The 24,618-nt window shown below is 38.9% G+C and overlaps 1 protein-coding gene across 4 annotated transcripts in view; it reads right to left on the reverse strand.

Annotated features, from left to right (window-relative positions):
- Positions 1 to 4,309: 4,309 nt before the first annotated feature.
- smurf1 (SMAD specific E3 ubiquitin protein ligase 1) overlaps positions 4,310 to 24,618 on the reverse strand; it is a 33,070-nt gene continuing 12,761 nt past the window's right edge. The window contains exons 2-18 of one of the 4 annotated variants that reach the window (XM_079457349.1): positions 18,773 to 18,811; positions 16,977 to 17,085; positions 14,594 to 14,727; positions 14,371 to 14,436; positions 14,175 to 14,250; positions 13,667 to 13,905; positions 12,779 to 12,863; positions 11,951 to 12,097; positions 11,493 to 11,694; positions 10,970 to 11,073; positions 10,233 to 10,347; positions 9,853 to 10,031; positions 8,325 to 8,462; positions 7,942 to 8,062; positions 7,632 to 7,833; positions 7,215 to 7,290; positions 4,310 to 6,620 (exon numbers count right to left, since the gene is read on the reverse strand). In XM_079457349.1, coding sequence (XP_079313475.1) covers positions 6,521 to 6,620; positions 7,215 to 7,290; positions 7,632 to 7,833; positions 7,942 to 8,062; positions 8,325 to 8,462; positions 9,853 to 10,031; positions 10,233 to 10,347; positions 10,970 to 11,073; positions 11,493 to 11,694; positions 11,951 to 12,097; positions 12,779 to 12,863; positions 13,667 to 13,905; positions 14,175 to 14,250; positions 14,371 to 14,436; positions 14,594 to 14,727; positions 16,977 to 17,085; positions 18,773 to 18,811 — 2,132 coding nt within the window. In that variant the 3' untranslated portion in view covers positions 4,310 to 6,520. Of the gene's footprint in view, positions 6,621 to 7,214; positions 7,300 to 7,631; positions 7,834 to 7,941; positions 8,063 to 8,324; positions 8,463 to 9,852; positions 10,032 to 10,232; positions 10,348 to 10,969; positions 11,074 to 11,492; positions 11,695 to 11,950; positions 12,098 to 12,778; positions 12,864 to 13,666; positions 13,906 to 14,174; positions 14,251 to 14,370; positions 14,437 to 14,593; positions 14,728 to 16,976; positions 17,086 to 18,772; positions 18,812 to 24,618 lie in introns of all 4 variants that reach the window. The other 3 variants (XM_079457348.1, XM_079457351.1, XM_079457350.1) reach the window with 3 other exon arrangements.

Here is a 24,618-nt window from a genome sequence, read left to right on the forward strand (position 1 = left end):
CCAGAAATAGCTTGATACCATCAGCGTTGAATGATTGCTAGATGAAGACCTGTCATTTCTCCCCATTTATAATTTTTTCCTGGAGAGCATAAGAGTTCATGAGCATACATACAAAATGATATCAGAGGGGAGCAGATTGCCCATAATGCTGAAAATAACCATCAGTCCCCATTTGTGCTCTTTCATTTCGATTAAAGTGCATGTCATCGAAGCTTGAAAGAAGTATGGAAAATGAATCTATCCATCTATGCACACATTGATTCAGAATATGTGTGCTGTTTACACATTTAAGTGTATGGGGAATGGAAAATGACTGACATATCCTTTCTGGCAAAACACAGTCACAGCTATGTGCAGGGCTCAACAGCTTTAAGATGTCATAAAAGCTCTGGATCATTTCAAATGCAGAACGTTTCATTAGGAGACAAACTTTAGGAGTCCATTTGTGGTTCACCACTTATCCTGTATTGACAATATACAGAAACCAACCATTACACGTTTTTTTGTAAATACTGTATTTAGTCCTAAAATGTATTGATTGCATTGCAGTGGCCGACATATTCGTAATTCACCTTCAATGTCCTTTATAGCGCTGGAGCACTGGGACTGTCACAAAAGCAGAAAGAGAAGCATCCCCGAATGAGACTGTACAGACGTATGCATAATCCTACGATTATCTGATGGAAAACAAAAATACATTTTAACCAATCAAAGTTAAATAACAAATGAAATTGAAATATTTAAATTGGGACATTGTCTGTAACTTTCTGCTGAAACTATTATGGAAAAACAATCAAAACAACGTATCATCCTTCATCTCCTTTCGATTATTATAGCAGCTGCTCATAGATGAGAAACTGTCATAAGTATACTGACACCATGCAGCTTATGCACTTGACTTCATGTGCACAAACATGAGATATCCAGACATCCAGAGATATCCGGTGTTTGTGAGGTAATGAATTTCACAGTGGTAAAAAGTTAAGAAAGTGATCTTTTAAAACCCCTTCATTATATTGCTTCAAGTCACAAAAGTTTAAAAGTGTTAGTGCATCTGAGGCCATATAATCATAGAGTCATGACAAGCAAAACTGTCAATGCCTTGGCAAATATTTCTACTAAAAAGCTACCCGAGTTAATGAAAGTTCATACTTCCATACTCTTCCATATCTCATATACAAACTGAAAATAATGAAGAAAAAGTCCTTTGCATGTGGTAGACTGGTTATAGTATAAAGACTTCAGTATACAGCCAAACTGCACATTAAATGTGAAAATGTTTTTGAGAAGTTTAAAATGATATTGAAATATTTATAATAAAACCTTTTAATGTAGATTTTTAAGACAATAAATCTGGGAATATTTGTGTGAAATTGTTTTTAAGCTGACTGAAACAGAGACTCCGTTCGGTATATTTTTAAATCACAAATAAAATATTTTGGCTGTAATAAAATCTTTCAATAGAAACCAACATGTCCCATAACAAACCTTTCTCAATATAAACATCTAGCTTCCTTTAATGTTCGTTTGTTTGTTGTAATTTTAGATGACAATACACGTTCATTGTAGTGGACATCAGTGTCATGTTTCTCTTGGTTTAGTGGCAGGATCATGACAAAACCTCATGTTTTGTGTGGAGAGAGGCATTTATGGCCCTTATGGCCTGCCATAGTTCTCTAGGTTTTTTGGCAGTTGTGGAAGTCCCATTCCTGCCGTGAACACGTCCTGCATGAGCAGTCAAACGAGTGATAAAATGTCTCTTATAAATGAGCCCTGGCTGGAAACAAGGCTATATTTCTTTTTAATAACTGCATTTGTTAAAACAATCTGAATGGAAAAGCTTTAATGCAAAATATTATGTACATTTATTTTGAGGAACTGATCAAAGTTTTGTTATGATCTAGTACAGGTATTAAAACTGTTTGCGCCACGAAACAAGACAAACGTAACTGCCCTTGTTGTTACTGCAATTTGTTTAAATTTGTAATTTCACACAGAAAAAAAACATAACATGGCTTTGTAGTTTTATCAGTACTAAGTAACCAGGAAAAGAATATCTGCAAACCATTGCGTGAATAGGTCAGAACAAACAAATGAAATCTAATTCAAAGAGGCTGTGCAAACACAGGCCATATCCAAAAATTGTGAGATAATTATAGTAGCCTGTACAAAACCCCCTGAAGTAAACGCAAAGGAATGGTTTATAGGATAGCATGACATACTCCTACGCCTTCTGCATATCTCACCTACCAAAACTTTTTTTGAATTCCTGAAAAGTGAAAAGGTTATATTATGATGGAGAGTAAGCGGCCAAAGCTCTGGTCTTCATCAACATGAAAGGTTCAACTCCAATCCACTTTCATCTGTTTTAGGATTTGTTTCTGTCAGCGTGCCTACAGGACTAAAAAAACACCGCATTTGCTACTGCTCACAGACATATTAGTTCACCCAAAAACAACATAATTTTATCACGTCATGCCTTCTGTGGAACACAAAAGATATTTTGAGAATTGTCTTAGTTGTTTTCTGTTAATAAAATGGAAGTCAATGGTGACCAATGTTTGGTTACCAACATTCTTCAAGATATCATCTTTTGTGTTCTGCAGTTGTACAGGGTTGGAATGACATTAGTACAGAAATAAGACAGATTTTTCCTTTTTGGGTGACAAACTTTACTGGTTTAACTCATGCTACGCTGTTTGCGCTACAGAGATGAATAATGCCAATAATCATACAACTCATTGAGAAAAGCTTTGTGCCATTGTGTTATGTGATAAAGTGATGAATAAAGTGATATTTAGTCAAAAAAGAAAAACTCTAAAACGTTTGAAATTCAGTTACCACAGAACTTCATAAGTCTATAGTTTCCTACTTGACTGATAAACTTCTGTCTCATTAAATCTGGTGCCCAAAATGCTACTGTCAAGTGAATTTAGTATGAAGTCCTTTGCAGGTTATTATTGGCATCGCTGTCAGCTTGGCACCGCTCTGTCGTCTGGTTCCTTTTCAAAATGGATATCACATTCAGAATGCTCTAAGGGAAACCTGTTTTTGAAGAGGGAAGGGAAGACCTCTCAAGGACATTAAGTTTTTAATAGTTTAAGTCATCCAGTTGTTCAAATTTTCCAGACGTGTTCAATCCTGGAAAAGACACAGCAAATCTTGGCTGAGACAGTTTGTTTAATTTTCTTGCATTTCCCAGTATCTTTAAATACAGCGAGGGCTCGTTTGCAGAGTTTGTTTCATTTTCTTGTTATGCAATAAAGAAAAAGTCTCAGATAACCTAAAGACGAAAAACATCAGCATTAGCTTTGAGTTTAAAAACAATTATAGGTCCTTTTGTGTGTAGTCTTTTAGAGGATCTATAGACAAAAATGCAATATACTACAGGTAACTGTGTTCAGAGGTGTATAAAGACCTTACATAATGAAGCGTTGTGTTTTTAATACCTTAGAATGAGCTATTTCTATCTACATTCACCGTGGGTCCCTAGATTCAGATACTATTGCATATACATGAATACAAATAGAAATAGTCCCCAGCTTGTCCTTGTTTCTAGTTTATGTAAAATCACATGGTTTAAAATATTTTAAGAATTCACACACATTCGTTTACAATTTTAATATGTGTGACCCTGGATAACAAATGCAGTCTTATGGGTCAATCTTTCAAAATTAGATTTTGACAATCTGAAAGCTGAACAATTAAGCTTTCTACTGATGTATGGGTTGTTAGGACACAACAATATCTGCCAGAGATACAACCGTTTAAAACTCTGAATCTGAGGGTGCAGAAAAGTCATAATATTGAGAAAATCGCCTTTGAGGTTGTTGGCGCTGTAGCAGGTCATCCACTCACAAAAAAAAAGTGTTGATATGTTACGGAAGGAAATTTACAACATATCTTCATGGAACGTGATCTTCACTTAATATCCTAATGACATTTGGCATAACAGAAAAACGATAATTTTGCCCCATACAATGTATTTTTGGCTTTTACTAAAAATGTTCCCGTGCTACTTAAGACTGGTTTGTGATCCAGGGTCACATATGGCAAGAATATACATTTTTCCTGTAAATGACTCCACTAAGAGACTCTAGAAATAAAAGTCTACTTATGCTCCCAAAACAGATGCCAAACGACATTACATCCTAAGCCACGTATTAGGCAATTTACCTTAAACTGAACAGTGCATAATTTAGTCATAAAAAGTGGCAGCTGTTTTTTTATGAGCTTGTGGAACAACATTACTTAATACAACCCACAGCGACAAACTCAAACATAAAAAAACAAAATCAACGAGACAATTTGCAATTTAGTTTCTTTAATATAATCTTATTTACATTGAATTTTTCAGAAATGTTTAGTACATAGTAAGTTACATTACTCTTGCATCGAATAAACAATGACACTCAGGACCTTATAATTGTACAATGTGATGATACTGGTCATATGACTTGGAAAAAGTTTTCCTTAGAGAAATATGAAAACAACAGTAACTTCAGGCAAAGTCCATACTCATCTTCAAGCTCACTAGCCATTCCCACAATAACACAACACTGAACGCGAGTCGCCTCTTTTCCTGTTTATGCAAGTTTAAAAAACGCTTCACCGCTCTAAGCATTCACAGCCTTTTGGAGAACCTCTTTTTGCACATTTTGTCCGAAAGACACAAAATCTGATACGAGCTAGAAAAAGACACATTTAAAGACAGAACCGAGAATAAATGTGATGTATTTTATTGCATATATCACAAATATGAACATGACCACCGGGGCCCAGCCTACATCACATGCCAACTCCATCCAGGTCAAGGGTCAGGTGTCCCCGCCCCATGATCCCCTTTAGAATCAGCAGCAGGTTTAAATACTTTGATTCATACATACAATAAAGGAGATTAGTGTACAGCTTTCACAAGAACTCAGCTTTCTCTGAAAACTAGGGAATAATGGTCATAGCAGCAATACTTAAAAAAGACATTACATGGTAATAAATAATTGGTTAAAAAAAGAAATTAAAAGTGGTTGAAGAAACACTGAGGTTGGCTCAATCTTCTTTACATTGAGAAGGATGATTCTGGTGCCACTGCGTTATGAAATCCAAAATGCCTCCCTGATCTTTTACTATGCTAAAACCTGGATCAAACATGGAAAACCTGATCCCCTTCAGGCCAATTGCTAAAACATGAGATGTGGCACCACAGGCAAATGAAGCAGAAGAGCATCAAATGCTATATGACTGTAGAATGAATGAAAGGTGATTGTGAAAGTGCTAGATAATGTTACTTGAAGCAGTGGTTTCAATTACAGAGACATGTAAATAACAGTCCGGAGGTGAGTCTGATGGAAAAGCACTCATGTCAAGAGAAGTTAAAATAGTTAATAAGACATCATTAGGGAAACATTTACACGAATAGAGATGAGTTGGGTTGGGTCCAATGAAAATTAAGGACAAAAGGAGCTTCTTTACAACATTCACAATTTGTTTTCTTTGCATTTCTGTCATTGTATGAAAGATAACAAGGATAGTCCAGTTTCGGTGTGTTAGATGGAGGACACTGTGAAACAGAATGTTGTTAAAGGCGACAAGATGACTTTCATCAATATTCTGCATATCAAAACCCCACTCGTTTAACATTAAAAAGTAGTTCTCTTCTCGACAACGGAGGAATGCTCGCTGGATAATAGATCTGAAAATACTGGCTTGCTCTGGAAAATGCAGACACTAGAATTTCCAAGGGCTTACGGTCCATCTTTAGACTGCACATGCTCTTTGTGCTTCAGCTGAAGAGTAACACACGGGCACCGTTACATTCACAGTTCCCAAAAGAGGCCTAAGACTCGCCTTAAAGCCGTCAAGTTCTTGATCGTAGAAAAACAAACACATTTCAATAAAACATTTCAAGCAATCGAGTTAAAATTTCTACAACGAGAACGGTGATGAGTACGGAAAATGGACACCACTGAAAAGCCATCCTACTGACGGGACGTTAAAAGAACGGTACGAAAATAGGCGTTACGTACATATCGAGCATGACAAAAGGCCGCCCGTCTCCATCTCCTTCAAGACACTTTTGCTTCAGGTAAACTTGTTTATTTATCACAGGCTCTGTTTGGGTTCAACACTGCACCTAGACTAAAACATCCTTTCATGTGGACCACAGGCTCAGTAAAGCTCTGTTTACTGCGGTAAAGCAGTCAGACTCTAGCTATCAAGCCACTGCTTCAGTGACAAAGACGACACAAACTGGATTTCTGAGAAACAAAAAAAGGTCGATCAGATTTCTCTGTAACTTATTACGGTAATGCGAAAACAATTCCCGACCACGCCGTGAGGAGTCTTTAAGTCTCTGAGAGCTCCTGCTCCTCTCTGTTGCAGTCCAGGGTTTCAGACTGGCAGGAGATGCAAACGTCTGTCTGTCTGTCCTGGAGAAGGAGAGGAGGGTGAGAGGGATGGCTGGGGCTGTTGTGTAAGTTTGCTGCCATTGCTGGCTGGTCGGACAGGGCGCCTGCTCGCTCGCTCACTCCACTGCAAAGCCACATGTCTCCTCCACTGCTGTCAGGAGCTTCTCATAGAGCTTCTCGTATGACTCGTAAGGCGGGATGTCGATCCGGTTGAAGCTGAAGAAATACAAATAAAGCAAAATGTTTTTGTCACTCCTAAAAGTACTGTGAATATCATAAGGAAATAAAAAACTGAAACAGTTCCTTTATCACTAGAGCTGAAAAGCAGTCTGATTGGCTGACATGAATTTGGTTAAAGGGATACTGCACCCAAAAATGCACCATTTACTCACCTTTGAGTTGTTTCTTTGTTCTGATGAACACGGAGAAAGATATTTGGAAGAATGCTTATAACCAGACAGATTTTGCCCCCCATTGACTACCATAGTAGGAAAAAATACAATGGTAGTCAAAAGTGCATCAGAACGAAAAGTATGTGCAATCCCCTGGGATCGAACCCGCAACCTTGGAATTGTAAACGCCATGCTCTTACCACTGAGCTACAAGAAAGCTGGTAATAAGCATTCTTCCAAATATCTTTTGGAACAACTCGAATGTGAGTAAATGTAAATGATGATTTCGATGTTTGGGTGAAGTAACCCTTTAAAATGTCTCGGGGGATGCTGATGTTTTGGAAAGAAATCAAATCACCTACAGAACCTTACACACAACAGAACTTCAATTTGTAGGATTAGTTAGTATAAATCTTACCACGTGTGGGCTTTAGGCAGGTTATCTGTGTTGGCATCAATTAAATGAATAGTGAAGAGTCTTGGTCCTGCAGAACCTGTAGAACCTTACAAAGATACATTCTAGTTATCACTGTTCCCCCAATCATCACACTCCAACAAAAGTGAGCCTAAATGTATCTACACTACCCCAATGACTTGATTTTAGCCATCAGGGTATAGATTTCCTGGTATTATTTTTCCAAAACACGTGACCTTAAATAGATAATGAATTGTTTTCATACATGCACTAATACGTTTTTCCCATAAGACCAGGGCCTTCAAATAGTACAACGGTTTGATGAAGTTTGTATTTTAAAGTTCAATAGCAATACAACTGTTTCACTAAAAGTTCTGTCAGTCATATATCAGGTGTACGGAGTGCTTATCCATTAGGCACCTTGCAGCGCTTTGAATCCTTGTAGAGGGACGCGCGTTGAGCCCGTGACAAACTGCAGAAGCCGGCCTCTTCTCTCCTCATCAAACGATTCAACCGCCTGCCAGAACCACTTCACAATGTTACTGTCAGCTACACAGTGCTTCAGCCGCGTGTTGGCCTTCCAGTCACTCAGATCGATCTTCCCCAAACCACCAATGATGAGCTAACGCAGACAAGAATATACACACATCAAACTTTTGACACTTTTATTGATGTACTGAAGAATATGATGATGATCCCCAAACGATCTGAATAAAACTGTCTGAAGTACCTCGAGTTCCTTGTTGTCAAAAGGCTTGAGCAGATGCTGTGGGATGAGTTCGTTGAAGCCCTTCTGAAGGGCGAGGAACTGGGCCTCAATGCCTCGCATGAACCTCCAGTTGACATACAGCCTGAAAGAGACGCAATAAATCAGCAGAGAAATGTAATGGTGAACACTAACAGCCTCTCCATTAAAAGCCTTCTTTTCATTCACTGGGAAAAGACCCTCGTATAATAAAAATTCTCCCTGAAGAATTGACTTTCTGCTAACAACCTTGATAGCTTATACACATACAGAGTTCATTCAATCATGCTGACAGGAGCAAAAACTAAGATCCTAAGATTCAGGGTCACTGATGCCCTCTGCTGGAAGAACAAACGTTCGCCTCTTACCTCACATATTCTTTCTTGTTCTCCTCTGTGACTGGGCTGTTCTTGCCATTTGGTTTCAGCTCTTGCTGGAGGAACTTGCCGAAAGCATTATGTTCTACACAGAACGTGTGGTCCAGAACAGATGTGATGTCATTCTCTCTGCAAAACACAGGTGACTGTTTATGCATATTGATTTAACCACCTGCTGATCTAATAACACAGACAATACAGGCGATTCTTCGGCCGCCTAATTGTGCAAATCCACACAACATCAAATGGTAATGACGCTTGAAGAACATGGAGGGGGCCATTAAGATCTACATATACTGAAATGAGAATGTAATTTTGCAGTTGTTGAGAATGGGGTTCTTAGTCAAAATAAGATCAGGAAAATAAAGTCATACTCTGATTTGATGGGTTGATAATTTATTAGCAGTTATAAGAAAACCCCCAATGTAGATGTGTTTGCCATATATATAATATATGCTAAGGCTGGGCAAAAATCGAAAAATCGAAAAATTGATTCATTGTTTTTTTTAAATGCAGTTGATTGGATATTGATTCTAAAAAAATGAATAGATTTTTCTCATATTACCACAAGCACTGAACATTCATTAACTGTTGTTGTTGCTACTACTATCCACTAGATGTCACTTTTCTTTGTACAACGGGGATGTTACAACAGGGCACATGTCTTCATTCATTTCTTTATTAACACGGCAGTGGTTCATAAGATTGCAGCCCCTCTGTTTGTGAAAGTTTGTTTGTTATATCTTAAATGTAAAATAACCTGACCCTGTTTGATCAAGGTGTGTGAATGTTGTGTTTTAATATACTCAAGTGTACCCAAAAATAAGGTTTAATATACAGATTCTTCATTTCTTTTTTTAATTCAACATTGTAATCTGGTGTTTACTGGTCTTTTTTGAAATATCTATAGGATCTGTTTTAAATCTATTATCGTTGACTCAAATCGAATCAAGAGCTTGTGAAAGGGTAACATCAGAAATGATACCCAGCCCTAATATAAAAAAATAAAGACACCATGTCAAACTTTTCGTTTTTCTGAATTAACTATTTATAGGTATGCGTTTAGGTAAAATGTTTTATTTCTCCCAAATTTCAAATAAAGATGTTGTTTCTTACTGCATTTATTGTCAGAAAATTAAAATTGGAGAAACAGGTAAAAAAATAACAGAAAAGATGCTCAGACCTCAAAGACTGCAAAGAAAACAAGTTTATATTCACTTTTAAGCAATACAACAGTATTATTTGTATTTAGGAAAAGTGCACAAATTATTTTTTATTTGGATTTTACATTTTTAACCTGGATTTTTAGTCTTGTCATGCGGTCTGTCTTTCACATTACTTTTGGATGACTATTTCTCTCCTGAGGTTTGATTTTGTTGAAAAATTGCCACAATACATCTAGAATTGCTAAATAAATACAAATTGGAAATGGTCTCTTAATTTTTTCTGTGACCACACACACACACACACACACACACACACGAAGTATCTAATACAAACACTTCTACAAAGTACTCACAGAATCCACACGAGGCTTTTGTGCAGCTCTGGGTCCACAGTCTCAAGGTCACTGAGCTGGATAGGCTTCCCGAGTAGCTGTTTGTAAAAGGGCAACGTGAAGCCTCCATTGATGTAGTGCCCGTGGAACACAGCCAGACCCATAATCCTCCCGACAAAGTGGAAGTAAGACAAATGATCCTGAGAAAAACAGCAGAGGGCGTAAGAGGAGGTTTAACAACACCCAGCAGAAACACCGAAGCCTTTGGCCAACCTTTAAAATGACACATGACCACTATCTGTACCGATATCGAAGAAACAGCTCCTCGTCTAATCTCCTCATACCGTACCGATTTATAGAGAGACGTTTGGTTAAGGAGAGAAGACCCAGGCACAACTTACAGGATTGATGGATGAGTCTGGGTTGATCTGTAGTGTGTAGATGTTATCAGTAGAGTACTGGAACAAGCCGTAGTATGGATTCAACATCTCATGACAGAGGAGATAAAGCCATTCCCTGGAATTAATCAGGAATTCAGACACAGGAGTCATATATTTGATAAGATGCTAATTTCTGAGCAACGCTGGTCAGTTCAATCTAAACTCTGAATAGAGGAACACCTGCAAGATTGTGAACATGATACCCTTCATTCTGATAACACTAGCTGAGATTCAGTTAAACTGCCGAATTCTTAAAATCATGTCTGGGGCCAGTTGCACAAACGTAGCCGCTAAGTAAAGACTGTCTAGCAGTTATTTAAGACCAATCAATCTTCCTTTTCAGATTTCAATTAGACCAATCCTGTTTATGTAACTGACTTTAAGAGGTTATGACTAGGGGCCGCTTGCATAAACTGCCAAGACTAGTCTTACAAAATAGTCATCTTATTTTTTAACTTCTTTAAATCAGTTACATAGGTAGATCGGGCTAAATGATATAGAAAAGTAATACAGATTACTTCTAACTAATTCCTAGTCTGTGAGAAAAGCTGTTTAAAACGCAGTCTTACAAGTCAATTGGATGACTAACTTGTAAGACTAATCGAAGTAGTTAATGCAACCGGCCCCGGGTTGGGAGAAAAAATTGGTGCATGAGAACTATTAGCAAGAACATTTCTCATAGAACAGGTTTATGTTACCTAGCAACTCCACCGTAATCCAGCCCCTCCTCTCCCCGAAACTTCACCATCAGACGCTTCTTCAGGTCTTTGGGTCTCATCTTCATGATCTGTCTGTAAGACTCCTGTGGAAAAGATACAAGCCATTCAGCCAAGAGAGAAACTAGTTAAACCAGCTTTCACAAAAGAAGGCATAACCAACTGTAGCAAAAAACAATGCCAGCATATTTGGATATTAATAAACATTAACCAACAGCCCGTGGGGCATACCTGACACCACCCTGAAAAAAATTATCTTTCAGGAGGCGGAGCCATTGTGCCAAGACAACATTACAGTTCTCATGTTAACTGAAAATAATATACAGGCTCCTCAAATAGAGATCCTGACAAAAAAAAGCAGTGTTACTAAAAATATGAACATGAACTGTATTGATGCACCCAAAGTCGTCCTCTCCAAAGTCTAAGAACGGCTGAGCTATGCTGTTAGATCTAAATAATGAATGCACTACTGACGGCTATTATTCTGCTTCATGACTTCGAGTACCTCAAAGATCTCCTCACGGGATACTTCTATGCGGCAGTGTCCGGCCTGAGGCTGCTGAAGGGAGAGCTCGTGACGGAGAACTTTCAGTTTCTGGACCAGATCTCTCTCGTAGCGCACCGGCAACTCTCCATCACCCTCCTCCATGCCGACCTCCATCTGCACAGGAAGAGCCTGGCTCGACTCTTTCACCTGAGTGTGCTGGCTGCTCAACACATGCAAACGTACAAAAGCACATTTGAGCGGTTGTATAAAACACAGGACCACTACATTTGTATGGGTTACGTTCTCACTGGGGACAATTAAAAAGTAAATGAATAAATATGAGCGAGCAATTATCATCGTTTAATTATATAGGGATGATTTATTCATCATGGTGAATAATTAACATGATCTTATGAAGGAGAATTTAAGAGGGGGTGAGAGATCGGGTGTTATAAGCGGAGCTGCTGTTGTTTTACCTCATGATGTGGTGTAACCTCGGGTCGGTGAATTGCGTGGTTCTATTATTGTGGTCGACAAAATATATTCTTCCTGACACAGTGCTCCTGATCTCCCAGCCGGGCGGCAAAGGGCCCAGCTCCTCACAGCTCACGCTGTTCAAATCCCTGAAGGAGCAAGCGCACCCATCACCACGGTGCTCATCACCACCAGAGTCAATCCTTGTCACCAAAACTGTGCCTCTTTACAATCTTCCAGGGTGAGAAACTACACTTTGCTATTTCTGAATAGGTAAACTTTTAAGAGATGGCCCTAATGAGAAATAATTTTTTCTATATTTGTAATCTATAATATTTATTAATTTAGCAGACATTATTATCTATATCAACCTACAATAAGCATTTTGTCTATAGTCCACAACATATTTTAAAAATTCTTTCAATTTCTATAATTTTGACAAATAATAAATGACAATTTTAAACTTTCCAGGTTTCAAATGCATTTGCTAAAAAAACAAGAACATCAAATTTGGAGCGTCCTTTTAGAGGATGCCTACCAGTTCAACCAACATATGTGCCACTTCACAAAACACTGACATACTTCTGATGGAAGGTGTTAATTTCCCACCTTGCGTCTCTACTCACTACCTCACGCCTCATTCCCGCAACCCGTGAAGTCATTATTTTGATGATGGGCAAATTATTCATCTTTTAATGTCAACAGCTGAAGCTTTTAAGTGAGATTGTTGATTATCAAGTTAGCTGATTGTGAAAGTAGCTGTGATTAGGATGAGGAACCCATCAGCAAATCAGATTATAACCGAAGAGGCGGGTGGTGATTAAACCTACCGGGGTATTCTGGGATCGTGCCAGGTGCTCACGCCGGTCTGTGTGTGCAAAAAATAGACCTGGCCCTGCACGGTGGTCCTTTGTTCTGTAACAGACAAGAAAAGAGAGAGGTAAGTCAGCGATTGCGCCACAGGGAGCAGTTTACACACAACAGAGCAGAGCTTCAGTTTTCTCAGGCTGAACGTGGCCAATGCGGTCCGTCTGGCGGAAACTCCCACAACACAAGTGGCAGGGTCAGGCACAGTTGCACTTCAAAAAGGGAGGCTCTACAACAGCCAATGCACCTGTACAATGGCAAATGGGACAGTCATACAGCTCTGCAAAAGGAGCAACGTGCACAGGCTCATCTCTGACTCCCCAGTTCATTGCACTTCAGTAGACTCTAGGCTAAGCCGTAAGCTGTATTAGTCTCAGTAGAAGGGTTGGGTAAGAGATCAGGCATGTGCAGGAAATGTAAATATTTCAAAACAGAAGGACTATATGTCCATTAGCGGATTTAGAGACATGTCCACATTACACTGCCGAGGTCTCGCGTTTCTAAATTATACGTGTGAAGCCCTCCAACAGAATAATAGAACTATTGAACAAAAGGTTACACAATACCTTTTATTGTACAAAACTATCACGGTCCACATAAAAAAGCGACAGATAACACATTGACGGGAAAATCGCTCACAGCGGGTCCAACTGTAATTGTGCTGAAATTCAATGTAATATTGAAACGGTACTATAATGGCTGTAGCACGGAAGGCTAAAATAATGATAACACATGCATTTAGAGACACATTCATGACTATTAGATTGTCAGCATAAAACGTTCTGTATTTATCGAATAACAGTCATCTATGGAACCATTTTGACCCATCCCGAATGTGGACACGCACGTACCGTAGCCTTCAGGGAGGTCGGGGGACTGGTGTCCATGCGGTCGATTTTGGGGGGTGTGCGCGTGTCCTCTGGAATCCTGGTTTCTGGTACGTTGTGCTTGGATTCTTTGCTCTTGACTGGGCGACTCGAGTGCCCTGCAGTTCCCGCCACCGGCGGCCCCTGTGGGATCTGTGTAGGGCATGGGCTCCTCCATGAAACAGCTGAGAGGCCGGCCGGGCCCCGAGTCTTCAAAGACAGGCCTGAAACCACATAGAAAAACCATTTTACAGACTACACAACATTATAACTGAACATAGTTTACTTGAATACATGCTCCTAGTCTTTATTTTCCCATGCGGAAATATTTCCTTTTCAAGAAGTTACACAGACTTAATCTACCTTTGTTAGAGCCTTTGTTTCTGATTGATCATCAAGACTCGAAACTCATTTCTATTTGCACATATAGGGCAGGTAGGCTGTCAGTGCCAGTGTTAAATAAACGAAAGTCTCAGAACAGATGTTGACTCACCCTTCATTCTCAACCAGCCCTCTACAGTCAACCACAGGCCCTCCACTGCCAATTCTGTCTCTGGTCTGCAGACTCACTGTATGGAAAAGAAGAATGTTCATAATGCATCCATATGTGGTTTAAACAATATTCACATAGCAAAAACATACACAGAATGTACTTATTTTCCAAATGTGTATTTATACTCAGAACATACCAACGATCTGTCCACGTACAGCATCACTGTCAGACGGGTTTAACTTGCACAAGTCTAAACGCTGGTCTGAAAGAGAGAGACGGACACTATTAGTGTGATCTATGAGATGATCAATCCTTCATAGAGTACAAAGAAACAGTCCATCAAGCATTTAATGAAGACCCGTTGACTGTGAAATGAACAATGAAGAGATTAGAGACAGCTATAAAAATCTCGCACTCACAGCCCGTGTCTTTGAGTCTGCTGATGGCATTGGAGAGGAGTCGCACGCAGCCTAGGAAACCCGCCCCTTGCTTCTTATGGATCTTCTTATGGTTCCACACGCTGATGGTGATGGAATCTGACTTCCCAATATACCTGGAAATCCAAACAAGTCATCAGCCATTTCTCAAGGTTCAGAAAAAACTCTTTAAAGTCACCGTGAAATGAGTTTTTCATGATAAATTGCAGCGCTTAAAGTAAATAGTTAAGAGTGTGACAAAACACTTATCTCACAAGACTAGACATATGACTGGGTTCATTAGAACAAGATTTTTTGACTTTTTTTTAAAGAAATCCACAATGATGAAATATATAGGGAAAAGTAGTCTCTTATTCACCTTAACACAAAAGGCAAAACAATTATGCCATTATAAAATCATTTTGTACTTTAATTAAAATAGAAGTTTAATGTGTTTCATAATTACATTATGCAGTAATAAACAATATGTAAACACAGCAAAATGTTGTACTGGCAGTAATTGAACAAAATGTATGCTTTGTTTTTTTAACTGTGTCTAAGTTTCAATAAAGAGCTGTGGTTGTTTCCTCTATATGCTTTTGGATAGTGCTCGTGTTTGCGATCATATCACACCGTCAACTCTCCTTCCTCCAACCATCAAAGCCTTCAGAGAAACAGTTTAAACTACATGAACGCATCATGTTTTATGCTTACAATGCACATATTTAAGAGATGGATGATCTGTTTGCGAAGAGGTTTGCCTGCGAATGCATTTAAAATAACGTAATGTGAACTTGCAATTGCTATACTGTACTTGTCGTACAGGCATCCTAGCTGCTGTTCCGGTGTGTGCTCCGAAAGCACTGCTGGCCGCGTGAACACTAGTGCTCATGTGAGAGGCACTGCAGACGCACGCGAACGTTGAAACCCATCCGTCTAGCGCGTGTTTACATAGAAAAACGGTGGGAATTGCACCACAAGAAAATGTGCACTCTCACAAATCCTCCCAAATATATTTTGAGAGCGCACAGGTTCAATTTAGGGAGCACATGCGTCTAAAATGGTCGCAATTTAAGCCCAGCACTCAATCATGCCAATTGCGTGAGGCTACAGTCGTGGCACGAGATCTTGTCACAACCCTATAAATAGCTCATCAATGTGGGTAATTTTCTTCTTAAAATTCATGTAACCTCAAAATCTTCAGTTAAAATCAGAAAATGCACTTCCGCCATGAAATGACTATCCATCTCAAATTATGAAATTAGACGGCTTGGCCGGAGCATCTGTTAACTCCTCCCCTTCAACTGTCAGTCTGTTGCCTGCTTCATTTCAATATCAATGCAACAGCCATTTTAATGTTAATGGTATGAAATAGTTTGGGGAGAGGCTTTAAGAGCTCCAGATGAATATTTACATGGGCTAGATTGAGCCTCGGAAAGTAATTCTCTCCATAGAAATTCCTTTTCACTTGGAAATGTGTCAGAATACAGAATCGCAATTTCCGGTTCACGAGGACTTTAACATTTTACGCCCCGTTCAAACACGGTTTTAACCCACTAGCTAATGTTGAATAAAAAATTAACCAAATGACCGAAACCGCACAACAATGTGAATACCGCTGAAAACTAATGGTGTAACTTTTCAGATTTTTAACAGCTGAGCTTGCGTCATGGTTCCGTGAGTTTCAGGAAATGCTCTATACATTGTCAGACCCCTTCATCAGCATTTTGAATAGGTTGTGTAATGCAAATACTTGTAAGATAAACTGTTATTGCTCTTATCATTGGCGAGCTCTTTAAACGAGATTGCCACAGACTTGCGCTGTAACTCTTGAGTCAGAATGATACTGACAGTACACAAAATCTCTTTTGACATGAACGCGGATTGACCCCTGCGCTCAAGTTCACTGAGATTTGTATTTTCATTGTCCGTCATCATTATATACACTGGCAGTTTCCGCCTCTTACTAAAGAGATTTAGCAATACAGAACATTTACGTAAATACCTGACACCTCAAAGTGCACATGCATTTTAGATCTGTATGTTCAGGAACACATGGAAACAATACATTAAGTGTGGACTGAACTGTAGAAGTTGACAATACAAACAAAATAAGTTGTCTAGTTGTAATTTCAGCCCTGCAATCAAATACTTTCGCATCTATGGCGCCATCTCTGTTGAAACACAAAACTGCAGGTCACTTTACGCGCTCATGTTTATGTGCTTTGAAGTCAAATTATCATTACGGTGAGCTTACTGTTTGAATCGCGGTAAGGAGACCATTTTAAACATCGACCTTTTATGTAATTGCTCGACAAATCATTTTTGTTCACTTTTTAACAAACTAAAAGTAAGGAATTGCTTCTTTAAAGAGGAATATGCTTACAGGTCATAATGCTGATTCCACTTGGGGTCCAACGTGCTTTTGACCGTGTCTGTAGAGTGGCATTGACCCGAGCCATCCACCACCACTTTAGCGAATGGATCAGGCAACCCTGCAGCAGAAAAACAAATAAACAATACAGGTCAAAACTCAGCCTTCCCAGCAAAATCTATGACGGCTCAAATAATATAGACAGATTGAAAATATCTGTATTGCATCATGTCTAAACGTAAACTACTTGACAACGCATTTTGCTCAGGGGTTACTTAAAGGACAGCCTCAAGCCTTGTGCATTGTTCATTTAGTGGAAGACCCATTTAAATGTAAATCATTTCAGCAGGAAAAAAGAGAGACACATGGTGAATCTGTTAAGGCAAATATTTACTAATAATTTACTGTATAATTAAGAGGCAGTTTTTTTAGCCTTTTTGTTACACATTCTCATTTGGCCTTTTGTTATATGAGAAGCTTTATAGCCATGGCACAGAAACGGGATCTATGAATGACAAACATGAGTCATTTAAATAATATGTGGGCCACACACTGATGAGGCCTATGGGGCAAACAAGTCTGTCAGTAGAAGCAGCTGGGACACAGAACTCTGATCTCAGAACAGTGATGTCTGCTCATGTTGTTGGGTGGGTGGAATCTAATGTAGAGCTCCTGAATGAGGATGTGAATTCCCCTACTGTTGAAAGAAGCCAGTGGGCGATAGGGCTGGGCGACGTGACGATGTTATCGTATATATCGCAGATGTCAAGCAAATATCCCGATGTTGATTACAACAGACAGATACAGACGATAAATGATAATTATAGAAAATAGCGTTATAACATTCTCATGCGATGTCGGCTTAAAGTGAACGTTAACGTTCCTATGCCCAGGCAGTAAATAAGAGTGACAGAATTTTGGAAACGTTGTTTTGTTCGGTTAGTTGAATGAGCTGCTGTTTTATGCCTGCTACATTTTTTGACTGCATAAAAGCTATGGTTTATCTATTCACTTTTCCTGATGAAAGAAGTCACTGTTACACTGGTTTGTGCACCTGTGTGTGTGTGTGTGTGCACGCATGCGTGTTTGTTTGTTTGGAACTTTGCCGGTCTGGGACGAATTCCCTCTCGGTCCGTATCCGCAGATTGCATTAAGTCAAACACACCTGATATTATCGGATATCGCGATAATTTTAAAGTTGATTATCGATAATTGTTTACAAGCCCTAGTTGGGCGACTATGAGAAACTCTGAGAGACTCTGAATGAGTTTTGATGCTTTCGCTTTGAAACAACAAAGTTTCTTACATTGCTGTTTCTGAGAAATAAAAGGTCTACGTTTTTGTTGCAATACTATTACTTACTACGATAGCTTTGTGAATCAGACTGGAGGCATCACCTGAAAATGTACCTCTATAGACTATAGGACATGTCCACCTGGTTGTCACTTTGTATTAAGTTCATTTATATTAATATTTTATTGTTTATTAACTATATTCAATTAAAACTACTCTGCAGTTAATGATTCTTTGCAGAGGTCTTCCAGCAAAAGTTAAGTTTAGGCCACATAACCTTTGTCTAGGTTGTTGCCGCTGAAATCATCCATACTAAGATTTATCCAAAAAACACACCTATACACTTTCATTGCACTGACATTGCAAGAAATAAAGCAGGACATTCTGTGTAAAATCTGTTTTGTGTTGACAGTACAGCATGTAGTTTGTAACGACATTTCTGGGTGAACTATTGGTTCAAGGAGAATAAATAAAGGAAAGAGAGAGTTGTAAGAATGAAGATGATATATACTTACGAAAGAAGTCTTTCTTTGCCAGGTTCTTGGCACATAATACTGAAAGAAAAGAAGAAATAAATGAAAACATCAATTGTACATGTCAACAGAAGTACCACTTCCTTTCAAATTCATAAACACGTGAAACAAATAAACGGTTCTTGAAACCAAATGTGTTCAAATGTGTACGAGCCTTGCAATAAATGAGAGTAAACACTACACAGACAGGTCTAAGGAGATGTTGAGCTTCATTCCACAAACTAACAAAAAAAGGTCAGGGTCCCTGTCCCACCCCCTCCCCGACAGATGCATTCTGGGGTCACATAGCCTGTATAGAATCAATCAGACAAGCTTCCTCTCAGCACTGTTAGTCAGCACCCCAAATCAATATCTTTCCCTGCATATGTAAAGCCTAAGCTGTCTGCCTAAAAGTATTTTTGGTCTGCCCTCAACTAATGTAAAAAGGTCACCACAGAGATTTGGCACACTTAGAAGAAGCAGCGTTTGTGAAGAAGGCTGGTGTCAGCTCATGTTTGACACGCTGTGTTTCGTGAGGTGGAGCAGTATGGAGCGATTTTAGTCTCATTAAATATTCACGCATAAAACAAGATACACACATGCGTAAACAGTTTTGCATGCATAAAACCTAATTTACGTGCACATAGTATATATTTACATTTACGAAAAGCAATTCACGTGCGTTAAACAAAACTATTTTCTCACAAAGTATGTTTTGCAAACATACAACTGCGCACAAATCTTTCTAAAGATTGAAATGTACACGTTTGTATTGTTATGCCAATGTCCTAATCGTCACACACGTGTGAATCGCCTTGGACGTGTGTTTTTTGAGACTCTCCTGGCAACGCAACCCCTACCACTTGGGTTGTAGTACTCTTTAGCCAATAAGATTCAAGCTTACCATTCAACCAATCACAACCCACTGAGGGCGCAGGACTCAAGGAAAAGGGCTCTGCGCAACTTTAGTGCAGTTTGGCTCAAATAGAACGGAAATTACGCATCACCCTCACAGCACGTTAATCACATTACGATCTTTTCCACGCTTGCGCAGCATTTTTTTTTACTATTATTTTACTAATTTAGATTAAATGGATAGATATATTAGCCTATATAGACCCACACTAATAAATTACTACATTTTAAGTTAACTAGTATTATCAGATTTTAATAAAAAAAACGACACAAACCGTCTTTGACAATACTACTGACCTCAGATAGAAACAAGGTAAGGTAAATAGACATGCCATACAGCAATGAATCGCAAAATGGGAGGAAACTGAAGATTTGCAGTCGATAAAAATACTTTATTCCACATGTGACCAAAATCCTCTATGTTCATGTAACAACTCTATTATTTTGGATTGGCAACCACATAAACACATATCGTAATGGTAACGTAAGCAACATTTAAAAACATAAAACAGACTCGCCGTGAACGGTTCAACTATGTAACGTTAGTCTACAAAACAAAATATGTGCCGCCTGCACCAAAGCTGCGCAGAGCCCTTTTCCTTGAGTCCTGTACCCTCAGCGGGTTGTGATTGGTTGAATGGTAAGCTTGAATCTGATTGGCTAAAGAGTACGACAACCCAAGTGGTAGGGGTTGCGTTGCCAGGAGAGTCTCAAAAAACACACACACACGTCCAAGGCGATTCACACGTGTGTGACGATTAGGACATTCGCATAACAATACAAACGCGTACATGTATGTATGCGCAGTTGTATGTTTGCGAAACGTACTTTGTGAGAAAATAGTTTTGTTTTACGTGAATTGCTTTTCGTAAATGTAAATATATACTATGTGCACGTAAATTAGGTTTTATGCATGCAAACATGTTTACGCATGTGTGCATCTTGTTTTACGCGTGAATAATTAATGAGACTAAAATCGCTCCATAGAGCAGGTGTGTGGTCAGCAACATTCAGCTTACCTAAAGTTCAGAGCGTACAGAAAAACAAGACCATGACCTGTATGGGGTGCAACATTTTAGACATTAAAGGTCCAGTGTATGAAATTTAGTGGTGAGGTTGCTAACTCTAACCAGCGGCTCACTTAAATATGTAAGCTCTTAACACCTCTAAAGACATTATGAATGAGTTATGAATATTATATTTCATTTCTGTCAACAGATCCACCAAAAAATTACACATTGGACCTTTGATAAATCTAGAAAATGTTAACTGATTTAGCAGACAATGGCATATAATGGTTTTATTCTTTTTACCTATTCAACTTCTTATTTAAGTTTTTATTCCACTACAGTCACAATATAACAGGGAACAAGGGGGCATCATATACAGAAAGCAATAAGCATTGACAGTGGTGGAAGATTTATTCCACACATTTCAGAATGAGAGCATGTAAGTTGACAACCCAAAGTGCCATATCTTTCCTAGTTTTTCAGGACAAACAAATGCCATCCAGCACATTGTGCTCACATCTGCAATCCTCCAATTTATGAACACACTAAAAAACATTACAACCATGATAATTCTCATATGTCAATTTGGCTACCATTTCACCGCTTCACATGGTGAAGAAAACATCTTTATCTAATGGCTGTGCAATGGTGCATAGGAACACGCAATGGTCTAGCTGCTGTTTTTCTGTAATTATTACACAGGCGACCTTACCCAGACAACATATGTTAATCAAACTAGTCTTTAAAAAAACAGAAACCTATACCTCATAAAAAAGTGCAACACACTGTTTGTAAAGAAAAATAAATCCTGTTGTTGGCGACAGTAATTTCCTATGATTCAGGCATATCAAGCATGTGCTTTATTCCACTGTTGAAATCTGGATGCCAGAATAAAAATCAGCAAGGCCAAAACAGCAAGACAAGCTTATTGGTGTTTCTCTGTGTGGCCAGAGGGTGTTTTTTACCCCATTGAATTCCTCCTGACATTTCAGCAAAGCAGCAAGATAACAGAAGCACAATGTAAGGAAATGGTTGGAAATGAGGAAGACAGCCAGCGTGATGCTTCTATTCAAAAGAAATCGCATGCAATACTAATTGGCTTGCGTTGATGCATCAGACAGCCTTAATTCTGCATATACTAAATGCCCTGATCGTAAGCTGAGAGGGCAGGATCTTCAAAAAGGTCAGAGCGCTGGTAATTCAGCCTAAACAGAACATGTCTGTTGCCACCCACTCACAGGAGAGCACTGCATCATTAGCCCGGAGATTCATCTCAGCTTTCACTGGACCTCAGAGGTTGCGTTAACCGAAAATCTTCCATCATTGACGGATTTTTTTACCAGTGACTGAAAAATCTGAAGGCCCTGCATCATTTTGACGGATTACAATAAGGGTTACTTGTAATTTTTGTCGAGTTGAGCATCCAATCATTTCCATTCATAAGAACGTGTTTGTGAGCGCCCGCAGGTACCACCTCTGCCCTGAACACAATTTTGTAAAAGGAAGCGTGTTTCCCATTTATTACTTATAAACGCCTCGTCCGTTTTGGAAAACGTGCGCCTGTCACTCACCCCCGGGTCGCGTGCATGCATACACACACAGGCACAACCAGTGGTGCGGAGGTTACAGTCAGACTTTTTTCTGTCAGAAAAGCAATAGCGACAACCGTCATTTTTGATAAACATTAGCTTTCAGTGAGTAGAAAAACGTCACTTTGGGCGTCTTGTCAGTTCAGTGAGCGGCAGAAGCAGCACATTCATGACCAAACCCCAGCTTACCGGTGAGTGCTTACCCGAGCACGTCATTGTTAATCACTGGACATATGAACATAAACATTTGTCTATAATTATAATTTTGTGTCTGACAACAGAAACATTAAATATGTAAACGACTTTATATAAAACATGTAAAAAACAATGGCTTTATTCATTTGTATTAAAAAACTGTACATTTAGATTAAACTCAAATACGTGTGATGACGCCACAAACATTAATGCTAATTAAATTGCACGTAACGTCACCTTGCATCATAGTGATGGGTAATAATAGATTGTGACAGATATTTTACGAGCCTCTCTGTCAAAATGACGGATAATGAAAAAGTCTAGCACAACCTCCGCTGGACCTTGGGGGCGGTCCATCCCTATCCAATAACGGTTACCGTGGTAACCACTAACCCAAGGTGCCTTGATGCATAAGAGCATCAGATCAAAGTCCGCAGGTATGACAAAGGTAAGGCAGATCCCTCTGGAGTCACACAGCTTTAGCTATAGCAGTCACAGAGTAATCAAATATACATGCAGCAGATATTTCAAAGCCCTGCCACCCTAGCTTCCCTTCAGAAGCTCCCCACAACTGTAGCCATGGAAACAAAAGACGGAGGGCTGAAACTTTGCCCGCAGACATAACTTTCCTCACAGACAGTTAGAGATGTGAGCATCTTCTCATTTCAAGTCATTTATTCCCATAAGGAGAGCTTTTTGATCATCAGCGGGTGGATGTTGACTTATGTTTGTGTGAGAAAACATTTTAAGCCTACTTGATTAAATCGTTGTTTGAATGTTGAATGCAGACATTTTTATCACGTTGATTAAAAGTGATTAAATAAAAAATGCCCATGAAATAATGCAGTTTGCATGCACAACTGGGCACTTCGTAGCAGAAGGTGGCTGTAATGCGTCAATGAGAAGGAAGCAAAAGGACATAAAAAAGAGAGTCAATGTCAAAAAATTCAAAGATTCAGCAGCAGGTGACCTCTGTTTTTTTTTAAAACAAATATTTCCCTTAAAAGTAGGGATGCACCGAAATGAAAGTTCTTTGCCGAAGCCGAAAAATATTGAAACACTTGGCCAAAGGCTGAATACCGAACATGGCTTTTCGCATTTCTTCCATTTATTTTACCACTTTATTCATAATTGCATAAACTGAATGGTCAAAATGTGCTTTTTATACAGTTTGACAAGACACGTATCTCACGAGATGAAACACGAGACTTTGATCACGAGACAAGATTTTTTGACTTTTTTTAAAGAAATCCTCAATTAAATATATAGAAAAAAAACGTTTATTCACCTCAACACAAAAGTAAAAAAATTAAGGCTTTAAATTTATGAGACACATTAAACTTCTATCTTAATTATTATGCGGTAATAAACAATTTTTAAACACTGCAAAATGTTTTGTCACAAACTCAACTGACAGGCAGTAATGGCACAAAAATTAAGCTTTTAGTAAAGAGCTGTGGTTGTTTTCTCTATATCCTTTTTTCAGTGCGCGTGCGTGTTAGCAGAGGTGGTGATCATACCACACGGTCAATCCTCCACTGACTGAACCCTCAAAGCCTTCAGCGAAACAGTTAAAACTACATAAATACATCATGTTTTATGCTTGCATTGCACATAAGTAAGAGACGGATGATCCGTTTTTGAAGAGGTTTGCTTGGGAATGTATTTAAATAACATAATGAAAACTTGCATTATGCTGCTGGCAGTGCAAACCGATGTAAACACTGGCAAAAGACGCATGCGAATATTGAAACAGTCCACTTCTAACACAGTGAAACTTAGCTTACAGTCTGTGGAAGATGTCGAAATTTTGCACGCCTCAGTAACGTTAACCTCAAGTCGATTAAGTTATGGAGTAAATATTGGGTGCTTTTTTAACGTAATTGTAAAGTAAATTAATTCATGCCAAAACACCTGTTATCATGCCAGTTGCTTTATTCGTTGCCTAATTACTGCATTTTCAATCTATTTCAGTTGAGCTTCACCCTCCCGGCGTGCACACGAGAATGAAGCTGTATTTTATAGGCAGTGACCACCAAAGCATTTTCCCAGAGTCCAGCACATTTTTTTAAGTTGCTTGCAATTGGATTTCAAGCTGATGTGCCTTACATTTAACTTGAGCCACTAGACAGCGTAGGAC

The sequence above is a fragment of the Barbatula barbatula genome, assembly GCF_947034865.1.
Source record: "Barbatula barbatula genome assembly, chromosome: 5".
In the NCBI taxonomy this organism is placed as follows: Eukaryota; Metazoa; Chordata; class Actinopteri; order Cypriniformes; family Nemacheilidae; genus Barbatula; species Barbatula barbatula.